Source organism: Lutzomyia longipalpis, chromosome 3 (assembly GCF_024334085.1).
Source record: "Lutzomyia longipalpis isolate SR_M1_2022 chromosome 3, ASM2433408v1".
NCBI lineage: Eukaryota > Metazoa > Arthropoda > Insecta > Diptera > Psychodidae > Lutzomyia > Lutzomyia longipalpis.
The window spans coordinates 25,735,031-25,747,004 of NC_074709.1; the positions used below are offsets into that span (position 1 = coordinate 25,735,031).

Consider the following 11,974-nt stretch of genomic DNA (forward strand, 5'->3'; position numbering starts at 1 on the left):
GATCAAACAATTTAGGTTTGTCTAATTTAAGCTCAAAGGAACCCACAAAAATTATTTTTAGTTCAATCTTCTCACTAGATTGATTGCGAACCCGAAAAGGTTAATCTGAAAAAATCTATCTGTAATTTATTTTATTTCTCATTGGAAAAATGTAAGAAAATGGAAAATTTTGAAAACTTTTCGACTAGAATTTTAATAAAAAAAAATCAATTAAAATTCTGAAAGAAAAAGAAGACAAAAAGCTCAGAAATCTTAAGCTTTTGCGTTTTTCCCTATTAAACAAGAGATTTTTTTTATTCTTATCAATTTTCCATCCAAGAAAAATGTAGAAACATTTCTCATGAATTTTTCTCTCTAATAAGAGCCTTAACAAACCTTTTCCACGTGCAACCCCCCAAACTTTGGTCCATCAACTACCCCTATCATTCACCCAAACTCCCCCACCCTTCATTACTTGCAACATACAGTCAATTATATAATGCGGTTGGGGTATCATCTTCAATTGAAACACAAAGATCGAGCGCCGAGAGTCGAATGTTGCGATGAAAAGACTCTCGAAGCTGACATAAAATCCCTGTTCGCATTTATATACAAATAGAATTTTATTGTCTGGCCACACACGCGGCATGAGAGAATGGAAATGAGATTCAGGCCCTCACACCCCGTTTAGGGCTTCATACAATTTTCCGGGAGTGGCCCTCGCACCGCTCTTTTCGGGTGAAATCTCCAAAAGGCATTAAAAGCCGCACCGAGAGGGCTATAAATGTGGGCTCAAGGAAAATTTGCTGTGCCAGAAATCATTGAAGTAATTATCGCAACTTAAACCCCGCAATGAGAGTTTAGCATTTTAGATTGGTTCGAGTTTAATTGGAGGTGGTTTAGGGGTTGGTTGGGGGTAGTTTTAAGGTGTCGCTGAGAAAAGTTTAAAATTGGATGGATTTTCTGTATTTTCTCGTATGTTAAGTGGGGATGAAAATGTAATATGTGGGTGGATTTGGGAGAGCCACAAGTTCTCTCCTGAAAATTCCAAAAAGGGATTAATGAGGAAAATTCACAATTATATTGCTAAATCCCAAAGGGGTGAGATAATTTTCCTTTTTCCTCGCGCAGTGGGGAAAGGGGCTAATAAACTGGTGAAAATTTAAAGTTTCATTTGTGTCGAAAGTAGCGCCATTACCCCATATGCGGTGAACACTGAAATATCGTTCCTTAGCGGAGTTAAGCTCCTTGTAGGCGGCGCCACAGGCAATCAAATTTTTGTACAAAAGAGATGAATATACGTTGTTTTTTATTAAATTTAAAGTGTCAATTGAGTTTTATTGTGCAAAAAACTTTTCTATAAATTCATGATTTGCTAAATAAACATCCAGTTTGCTAAAATATTCCTCCTTGGCCCCACTCTTGGTGCTTTCATTGCAAATTTGTGGGGAAAAAGTGTGCAAAAGCATTTGTTTTTCCCATTTTCATATCCTATTGCTCTCTCTTTTCCCCATACATTGAGATTTTTGACACAAAACATTTTCCCATATAGAGTGCGAAAGAGAAGCGATTTGACGTTCGCTGAGACTTTTCCGTACGCGATTTTTGTGTGTGAATTTTTCTATATTAAAAAATAATTAAGTTCATTTTACCCAAACGTTGTGTCATAGAAGAAAAGTGCGGCAAAAATGGTGGTTAAGGTGTATATAAGTGGAATGTCGGGAAATAAGGAGGTGAGATATTGTTGAAAAAATAGAAAGGGGGTATTGCTTTTAGGGAAGGGGCCACCATCTTTGTTGGCACTTTGTTCACGGTAAAACCGCATATTTTACTTTGAAAGTTTTCCCCAAATTTCCTCAAGGCAACTCCCTCAGTTTCCCCCACTGAGTAAATGCCTCACAAACAAAATACTTTTGTCCCAGATTTTGTGGAAAATTTATTGTATTTGGCGCATTCTTTTGGGGGACACCACCCAGTTTATCTTCCTCTTCCGGAGACGCGCTCATCACAACCACGAACCCCCTTTCAATTGAAGAGAGAGGAAAATTTCTAATAATAAAATCCCCAACATTTTTGGCTCTCGTGGCGTGTTTTTACCTCTTTTCGGGGACAAGATCACGGCTGTGGGAACATTTCGAATGTCCGAAGATGATGTGCCATCGAAAAATAAATAATAAATATAACATGGATGGAACAGGAAAGCGAAAAAAAAGAGCCACTTGTTGTTCCGCAACATCTGCGGCAACATCCGCAACATCATTCGCAACATTTTCCATCTTTTCTTCATTTTTTTCTTTACTTCTAAAAGCATAAAATTTGCCATCATTGCCCCCCCCCCCCAGATCGGTGCTCACGTACTGCACGGACTCCAAAGATTCAATACAAAGCGGCTAATTCAATAAGGTCTGTGGTGAGCAAGGCTTAAGCCAAATAAGGCATAAGCGCGCATTAAGTATGCAGCACAAATGCAGCATCCAATTGAGGCGCGCATTTGAGAGAATCAATTTTAATTAAGGGCGCAATACGTTGCTGTGGAAACTTTGTCGCTTTATTTTTGCAATAAATGAATTATTGCCAATACAGGTACCGCCTAAAGTCAATAAACAGCTGATAAAGTAATGTATTTTTGGGCTGTATAATAAATTCTTAACTTTACAATCTCGCAAATGCTTCATACAATGTTTTGTATGCGCAAGAAGTAGAGATTGTTGTTTTCTTGAAAATTTTGAAAGATTTCAAACACTTTTTCATGATTTTTATAAAGTTAGAACAATAAGAAGAAGTTTCTTAGTTTATTCTTTATTTTAATATTCTCGAGATATAAAAAACGTTACAAATATTCTCAAATACGAATATTTTAAAAAGTGTTGCCGACTGTCAATTGAAACGTCTTCCTTCCCTTATATGTATTGCAAATTTTTTATAATAACGTCTTCTTTCTTTTTTTTTATGAAAAGAAAGGAATGAATACGTGAAGCTTATGCTGCTTGAATGCCGAAATCAGATAAAGTTACGCGGCTATCACACTTAAGCTCCAAGTGCTAGAGCATCATAACCTCTATTTGAGTACGAAAAAGAACAATGCTGTTTTTTCTCGTCTTATCACATGTAAAATCTTATGCATCAAGTGCTTAAAGCTTGTGTGATAACTCCATTAAATTTCTATTGCATTCTCCAAAGATCATGCATCAAGCCCAAAAGCATATGCTCCATTTGAAAATTTTGCAGACAAAATGAAAAAAGAACCAAAAGAAAATATCTTTGAAATTTTTAATGAAACTTTCCATAAATTTCACATTAACCTTCAAAGTCTAACATAGAAAATCAAGCATTTGGAGATTAAAAGTCCCCCCAATGGTGCGATATAGTCAACATGACTCACAGAGAAATACTCACCGAAGAGGCCCCAATTAATAAATGCAGTTCACACAAAATTAATTCTTTTGCTGTACGAGAACAAGAAATCTCTCGCGCATAGCGAATTGTGTGAGAGACATGAAATTATGATTCACTTTGGTTCCTAATATTCAGCCAACTGTTAAGCATTCAGCGGCTTTTCAGTGTTCCAAATTAATCTGGGGAATTTTCCTTAAATAGCTAAATGAATTGTTTGTAGATTTGCTAGAGGTGTGTAGAAAGGAGTTTATTCATTTTGGGTCTGTAAAGAATTTCATAAAAAAAATTAGAAGTTATTCATTGAAGCATAAAAGTATATGCTTTATGTGGAAATCACTAAAATAGTTTCAATGGGGGCGTGTTTTTCGTATTTTTTGGTAAATATTTAACCTAATTATTTAATTACGATTTTTCAGGAAATTTTGTTTAGATTTAGAAAATTAAGGAAAAATTAGTAGGTTATTTATTTATTACTTTTTATCTAATTTTATTTTTTAGCATAAAGCATATGCTTCAAGTGCGTCAATAATTTTTTTAACGTATTTTTGTAAGATCTACGCTTCGTTTTCAAGCTGAAGATGGCTCTCGTTGTACTTTCACTTGTAAAAAAATTGAAAGCAGTAAGAGCAGTTATAGAAGTTAACCTGCAAGCCGCCAAGACCTTGGAACTTTCTTAGAGCGCCAAGGTGGGGTCGTTGAACGACCCCAAGAAGGAAGTCAATTTTCTCATAAACTATACAACCGGGAACTGGCGGGTCACTACCTTTAGACTCCTTATATAGTCCTCATGCCCCTTGCATCACAAGTTTTCCACCACAAAACACGTAGAACAAGATATTAAGGAAAAACATTTTTCACTCATTTTTCACAATTTCTTCTTGAGAAATTTGCCACGAAGTTGACTGCAACTGCTATTTTTTTCACTATTTCCCCATCATTCCCCTCACTTCCCGCACCGTAATAAATGGCAATATTTCTAGAAAATTCTTTATACTTTTCAACATTTATGTGCTTCTGACTATGTTTTATGCGATTTATGCTACTTATTCGCAATAATTTTGACACTGAGAAGGTAAAGTGAGAAAGTAAACACAACCCTTCAACCCCCATCAACCATATGATTTATGATGTGACTAACTTCATTCTAAGAAATTTTCCGCAGCATGGCCGTTACACCAATTTTTGAATTCCCTTCTTCTACATTTTCCTTAATAACTTTTCTTGTGGTGGTCGGATTGAGCTGAAATTTTTACACAACCTCCTCAGTTAACCAAGGAACTTATTTCCAAAAGATGGGAACGCTATCTTTTATATTTATTGAGTTATAGCACGAAATATAGCGCTGGGGTCGTTCAACGACCCCGCTCCGCATTTCAAGGGTTAAATTAGATCTAAAGATCTTAAGAACTGTGTCAGCTGTCTTTGCCTCCATCAAGATCAATAAAATTCTTTTAATTTATAAGTATTTTATTTATGTACTTCTTTTAATATTTATATGCTATCTGACCCCTCTAAAAATGCAAAAATATTATTTAAAATTATAATTTTCAATTTTTACTTGAATACTTCGGGAGAAAAGCACAACAAATGTTAAAATAAAATCAAAAAGTAAATAAATTATTTTTTTCAACTCATTTTGCAGGTGAAGAAACGACAGCAACGCGTCTTGATGATCCTCGACAGCAAAAACATCAAATATGAGGTGGTGGACATTGCGGAGCCAGGCAAGGAAGCCGAAAAGGAGTTTATGCACGCCAATTCTTCGAGCACCGGCGCCACGTGCAACGATCCCACCCCACGACATCCGCTCCCACCGCAGATCTACAACGATACAGAATACTGCGGGGACTACGACAGCTTCGATCTGCACAATGAGGTTGACACACTGGAGCAATTTCTCAAGGTGGAGCCCGCAGTCTCCACGGCGGAAATTGAATTGTCCACGGCGAAGGACAAGAATGGGCATGCCGAGGAGAATAAGGAGAACAGCGAAGAGACCGAAAACAGAGAGGTTTGAGCAAGATTTTCCCTTCTGCTCGCGTTTTTCTTTTTTTTTCCTCCCTCAGCCCCTTTTTTCTCACACAAAACTCTCCCAAAAAAAGATGTTTTTTGCATTCCGTAGCTTCGTGGCACGATGGCCGTTTAATAGCTTATAGTTTTCTTCACCATTAACCCCCCTCTGTAACTGATAAGGAAGCGTACAAGACACTAAGATTATATACACGAGAAAACATAGTCGGATCTTTTTTTTATATACATAATCATTAATCCATGTTATCAATATTATTATTATTAATTAAAAAATTAGTAAGCGATATATTTTTTGCTAAATTAATGGCAATTTGTACTATTGCAATAAGCTTTAAAATTATATAATAAAAATATATGTTTGAAGTAATCATTTGTAACGATTTTTTTGTATTTTCGTTCTTTTATCGCTAAGCAGTTAACAGTCCTTTCTTGAACAAATAATTATGCATGGAACAGAGTGTGACAACACAAATGCAAGCATTTAAAATAAAATGAGAGAAAAAAAAACATTCCAAAAAGGAAGACAAAAAAATATATTTTGTGATATTTCGAAAGAATAAAAATAATTTTTAAAAAAATTCGTGGCTTTTAGTGTTTTTCAGTATAAAAATAATAAAAAACTTTTAATTTTGAATTAAAAAAAAATAAAGGAACAGTAAAATGAATAAACTCCTTTTATATTATTTTTTACATATTCTTTTAAAACAAACGAATTTTTAGTTAAAAGTCAATTAATATTAAATATAAAAATTAGCTTACGCAGTTTTCTTTTAAGCTGATTCAATTTAACACAAAATTTTAATAATTTTTCATAAAAATTAAATATTTTTTATAGAAACATTTAAAACCAAATAATCTTGCATTTATGCTTCCACACTCTTTGTTTTACTTCTTATTCTAAAAATTAATTCAAATTTAAGACACTTTAAGTGTTTTTTATGAGACAAATTCACCACAAGAATGCAAAAATAATTAATAATTTCTCATTATTTTAACAAATAAAAAACATTGAAAACAAATCAAAAGAATCTAAAAGAAAAAAACATTGCAAATGTCGTTGAGATTGTCTCCTAAATTTATAAGAAAAAACAACATTCAAACCTTTAAAAAATGTATCAAAATTAAATAATTTATGTTTGTGCAAAATAACAATCGAGCTCACAGAGTGGAGTTTTTTTGTAAGCCAAAATAACGTGCATTTTGTTCGTTGAATTTTAATAAAAAAAATGTTTGTTCATCGCAAGAGCATAAGAATTATTTTTATTTTGTATTTTTAACCAAAATTAAGAAAAATATTTGATAAAACAAATTTATTTTTAAAAGAAACTTTAAAAAAATCAAATAAAAGTATAATTTATCATATAAGATTTCCATGTTGATTTTTCATCTCCTGCATCTGCTCCCCCTTCACATAAAAAATCATTGGCAAATTTCCAAAAACAAAAAAATCCAAAAATTCGGCCCATGAAGAAAGTTGTGGAAAATGGCGAGAAGACGGATGAAGATGCGGAGAAGAAAGATGGTGAGACGAAGGAGAATGGAGAAGTTGAAGAAGAGATTGACGATATCTTCGGGAATGAAGATGATGAGCCGAAGAAGAAGCCAAAGAAGGTTGATGAAGATGAGGCTGGAAAAGAAGACAAGACAGAAGAATGTGTAGTCGATGGAAAAGAAGCTTCTGAAGGTGAAGATAACAAAGAAACTAAAGAAGCCAAATCCAGTGAAGATACTGGAGGAGAGAAGGTCGCTGAAGATGGGGTTGAGAATGAAGAAGATGGCTCAGAAGCTGAAGAATCTGATGCTTCTGAAGATGAAGAGGAAACCAAAGAAACTAAAGAAGCCAAAGAAAATGAAGAAAACAAAGAAAACGAAGAAACTCAAGAAAATGAAGAAACCAAAGATGCAAAACCAAGTGAAGATGCGTCAGAAGAGAAGGTTGATGAGAGCACGACTGAAGGCAAAACAACCAAAGAAGCTTTACCAAAGAACGAAGAAAGTATTGAGAAGAAGGCAGAAGAGAACAAAGAAGCCAATGAGACTGAAGATTCCAACGAAGATGAAGATGAAGGATCCGAAGAATCAGACGAAGATGCCGAAGCTGAGGAAGAGGTTTGAAAATGTGGCCGCAAAGTCTTGTAAAATACTCACTATTCTCTCTCTCCTACCACTAAAATTTTCCTTTATAACTAATCATCTCTATTGGTTTTTTTCTGGACGCATGCATTAATCCCCGAAGCTTATTCTCAAATTACTCAATTTCATAGAGCTACAAAAGAAAGCTAGAATTCAGCTTAGAACGATGCGTAGTTTTGGATGATGAAGATGAGGCAATTTTTATCATTGTAATGGAATTCAGCAAATTGGTGTGACAGTCATTCCCCTGAAATGCGTCCTAATTTGTTTTTTTTTTTACTTTTCACCCCGCACCCCCGTTTTTTCTTTCATTTTGAAAAATTTGGGAGTGAAGAAAGTCGAGGAAATGGTCAATGAAGAGACACAAGATGAAACGAAAAGCAAAGACGATGCAGGAAGTCCGCCCGATCCGAGTGGACCGGAAGAAGAAGCCCAAGCTCCTGAAGAGACTCAAAACTTAGATAAGGTTTGATGTGTGTTTTATGATTGTTTTTAACTTTTTTTTGCGTTGAAATTTGAAATAATTTAAGTATTTTTTACGCTAGTAAGAAACGTTAATTTATAAAATTTCGTAAATAAATTGAGAATTTTAATAAAAGATTCATGCTAATTATGCAATTTTTTTTTAAATTATTATCACTAGAGTTTTTAAATCTGATTAAAAATTTTAAAATTAATATTTAGGTTTTTTTTTTAATTACGAATTAAATTTTTGAGTATTTATGTTTAACTTAAAACGAATATAGAATTTAAAGTTGTCTACTTAAAAAAGTTTCTTAAAATTTATTATTGATTTTTTTTAGTTTTAAGAAGCTGTAAAAACCTCACAAATATTTTTTTTTCGTAAAAAATATTGACTAAATAAAAAAAAACAAAATTTCCTTTTAATAACTAAAAAAAAACTTAATAAAATCTGTTTTCTGTTCATCAGAATAACGATGGCACGAATGAAGAAACAGCAGCAACGGAGGAGAACCCCAAGGAGAATGGGAGTATTAATAAGGAAGATGGTGAAGAGAACTAAAATTCCTCAACTGGTGCGCTTATTTATTCAAAAGAAAATGGGACATCAGGGGATCCTGAAATAAAAAAAATAATCTATCGCGTAAAAAAATACTTCCACATCAGACATTTACTTTTCTTCTCTTTCTCTCCACACACATTCTTGGCTGGAATTTTCGCAATATATATTGACACAATAATGAAGACACAACGAAAGTGAAATTCAAAAGAAAACTGACTTATTGATAAAATAAAAAATAAACTGAGAAAAAAATCAAAAGTTTATTTTATTCTTGAAGCTTTTTTCGTTGATTTTAGATTAGATTAGATTTCATTTATTAATGTCCAAAGAAAAATACATTTTCATAAAATAGGAATAATACAGTTTTTTTATATTCAAGATGCATTGAAGCTATTAAATATCAATTTTGTTCTTCGTTCACAAAAATAATTTGTAAAAAGTTTGGTAAAGTTTGTTGAAAGTTTGCTATTTGGAAATCAACTCTTCGGCTTCTTTAGATCATTTTTCAAAGAAATCTGAGTTCATTGTGCAAAAGATACGAGAAAATTCTTTTTCAAACAAGCTTTATTGATTTTTTTTTTTTATAAAAACTTATACAAAAATGGGCAAGAAGCTTTGAAAAATCAAGATAAAAAGCATAAAATCTAATACTTATCAGAACTCTGGGTTATATTCTGAAAACTTTATTTGGTTTTAAGCTTCTTTCCTGTATTTTTGGAAGACTTTTTAAAGCAAAAGATAAAACACGTGATTTTCATTAGAACGAAGACAGTAATTAGAATCAAAATTACGTAAAATGCAATCACATCGACACTGTGAAGTGTTAAAACATTCAAGAATCGAGATTTGCTTTGCAGAAATTCCACATCGGGGTTTCGGAGGACAAAGTTTATCCACCAGAGAGCTCTTTCCAGAGGCGTTTGAGGTTGATCTTGAAACAATCTTGACCTTGTCTTTGCATTTTCCTGGTATTTTGTGTCTGACATCATTTTTAGGATAATTTTCTGGAGCTCATCCGATGTGAATGAATTCAAGTTAATCCTCTCAGCTACGCCAGTTTTAACCAATTGATTTGCATTCTAAGGAAAAAATTAAAGAAAATTTCTGATTAATTTATTGACTCAAATATTTGTCAAATTAATGAGCAATAATTGGACAATTATTTGACAATTTTTTACAAACTTAGAGAGCAAATTTTCATAGAGATTTCAGTAAAGTTCCCAGTAAACAAATTTTGCCAATCATTGATCAATCATTGAAGTCAATATTGAGTCAATATAGGTCCGCATAGATGATCAATAGTTGATCAATCGGAATTAATCTGCGATTGACCAATAATTGACCAATGATTGATCAATCGATTGACAGGCTCAATTGATTTATCAATTATTGATCAATCATTTATCAATCTGATTGATTCAATCGTGATTGAACCTTTATTGGCTGAATCATTTGTTTACTGGGGTTACTTTAAGGTTTAGAAACTTTCAAGCATCCGATAAAGAAATGATTCATTCAAACAACACAGAATAAAATTTGACTGCAAATGAGATGATTTCCTCCACTTAAACAAAAATTAATCAAGATCCGCATAAATGATCAATTATTTGTCAATCTGATTGACAAACAATAATTGCTCAATTGTTGATTAATCACTAAAAATTAGTGCTGCGCATGAAAATTAATTGAGAAGAGATTGAGTGAAAATTGAGCATTTTGTGAATTGTTGAAAAATGAATTTAATAAAAATTATAAACTCACCGTAAATTGATCCAGAAGCACAGGAAGTGCCAGGATTGGAACTCCATGCCAGGAAGACTCAAGAGTACTCATCAAACCACAATGACTCATAAAGAGCTTCGTATTCGGATGAGCAAGAATATCATTCTGAGGCATCCACTTCCTCACGAGAACATTCTCTGGGAGATTGGGGATGTTTTCATCTTCAAACTTCCATAGAAATGTGAACTGAGGGAGCTTCCGGAAAGCTTCAATTATTTTGCCAATTCTCTCCTCACCGAGCATTCTACTTTTAATATTTGTGCCCATACTGAAGAGAATGAGCCCCTTTGAGGCGCTATTTAGGATTTTTTGATACTCTTCAGGGAGGTTCTTTGCTTGTTTAATATGTAATCCACCAATTGGCACCACATTGGGGAGCATTGGTTCAGGATCATGCACAGCAGGGCTGTAGTTAACCAGGGCTAGAAGAGTTTGGAGCTCCAGTTCATCAAGTGCAGGAAGTCCAGGAAAATCATCTTTAATTGTTGAATAAATTTTCGGCAAAGCCACGTACTTCCGGTGAAAATATTCGTAGAAGTAGAAGAAGAAATTCTTCACTTTCCCGCAGAAATTTTCTTGATAGTCAATGCCGAAGTAGAAAGGGATGTAGGATGGGTAGAAGGATGATCCAACTACGTTAATTGTGAAGCCTAAACCAAAGGAGGGGGATATTCCAATCAGAGGGGGATTGTGGAATTTATGTTGGAACCCAAGAAGAACTGGCATTGCCATAAAATCATAAATTACGAGATCAAAATGAAAATCATCCGGATAGGCCAAAAGTTGGTGATATCCTGCAGACTTCCTTATCCCATCGAGCATGTTCAGGTGATACTCTTCAACGGATTTGATCGTTCCGATTGTTCCTGCACTGCTAAAATCCATAATATTCCAATCTTCACTCCCAGAGTACAAATGTTCGTAGACTTTATCGTTGTGCAAGTACGTTAAATTAGCTACAGGCTTGGCCTCAACGTCCGCACTGATGGACGTGACATTGTGCCCTTGAGCTGCGAGAGCTTCATTGATCACGCGAATAAAAACATGATGACTCGGTGAGGCGAGACCTTCCAGAATAAGAATATTAGCACTAAGAACTTCCTGCCACAGATTTCCCGCAAAAATTAATCCCAAAAGCAAAAACCGCCAAAACATTCTAACACAAGAAATAACACAAGAAAAAACCACGAAAAGATCTTTCTTTCGTACAAGTTAATCAACTAATGGAACAATCAACGAGATATTTTGCTGTATCAGTGTGAACAAAATGCGTATTACATAACATATGTGCTTGATATGAGTATTTGAGAGAGTAAAAGCTCTCCTCTTCGTATCAGTATTGAGATGATTAATCGTATTTTTATATACGTGTTTAACAAATAATTTACTAATTAGATGTTTAAAAAATTATTCCGAATTATTCAGCAAATTTTAATATGTACTAATTTTGCGAAAGCTCTAATAGAAGACGATAAAACAATTGATAAAGAAAATTAAGTTTTCCAACTAGAAGATCCAGGCTTTCAACTACAAATTTAAAGGGCTTAAAACGCTAGTAAATCACCTCAACGGCCATGAAGAAAAATCCCGTTGCAAGGTAAGAACAACGTAATAAAATTAATTATTTTC

The 11,974-nt window shown here is 33.8% G+C and overlaps 2 protein-coding genes across 2 annotated transcripts; one reads left to right on the plus strand and one right to left on the minus strand.

Moving 5' to 3' along the window:
* The first annotated feature begins 1,272 nt into the window (after positions 1–1,272).
* Positions 1,273–8,815, plus strand: LOC129793016 (SH3 domain-binding glutamic acid-rich protein). Its single transcript, XM_055832538.1, has 5 exons — positions 1,273–1,712; positions 5,018–5,386; positions 6,877–7,515; positions 7,874–8,005; positions 8,471–8,815. The coding sequence occupies exons 1-5, from the start codon at positions 1,668–1,670 to the stop codon at positions 8,561–8,563; spliced, it is 1,278 nt and encodes a 425-aa protein (XP_055688513.1). The 5' UTR covers positions 1,273–1,667; the 3' UTR covers positions 8,564–8,815.
* Positions 8,805–11,904, minus strand: LOC129793014 (UDP-glucosyltransferase 2-like). Its single transcript, XM_055832535.1, has 2 exons — positions 10,325–11,904; positions 8,805–9,642 (listed from the first exon to the last, which is right to left on the minus strand). The coding sequence occupies exons 1-2, from the start codon at positions 11,498–11,500 to the stop codon at positions 9,247–9,249; spliced, it is 1,572 nt and encodes a 523-aa protein (XP_055688510.1). The 5' UTR covers positions 11,501–11,904; the 3' UTR covers positions 8,805–9,246.
* Between the last annotated feature and the right edge of the window lie 70 nt (positions 11,905–11,974).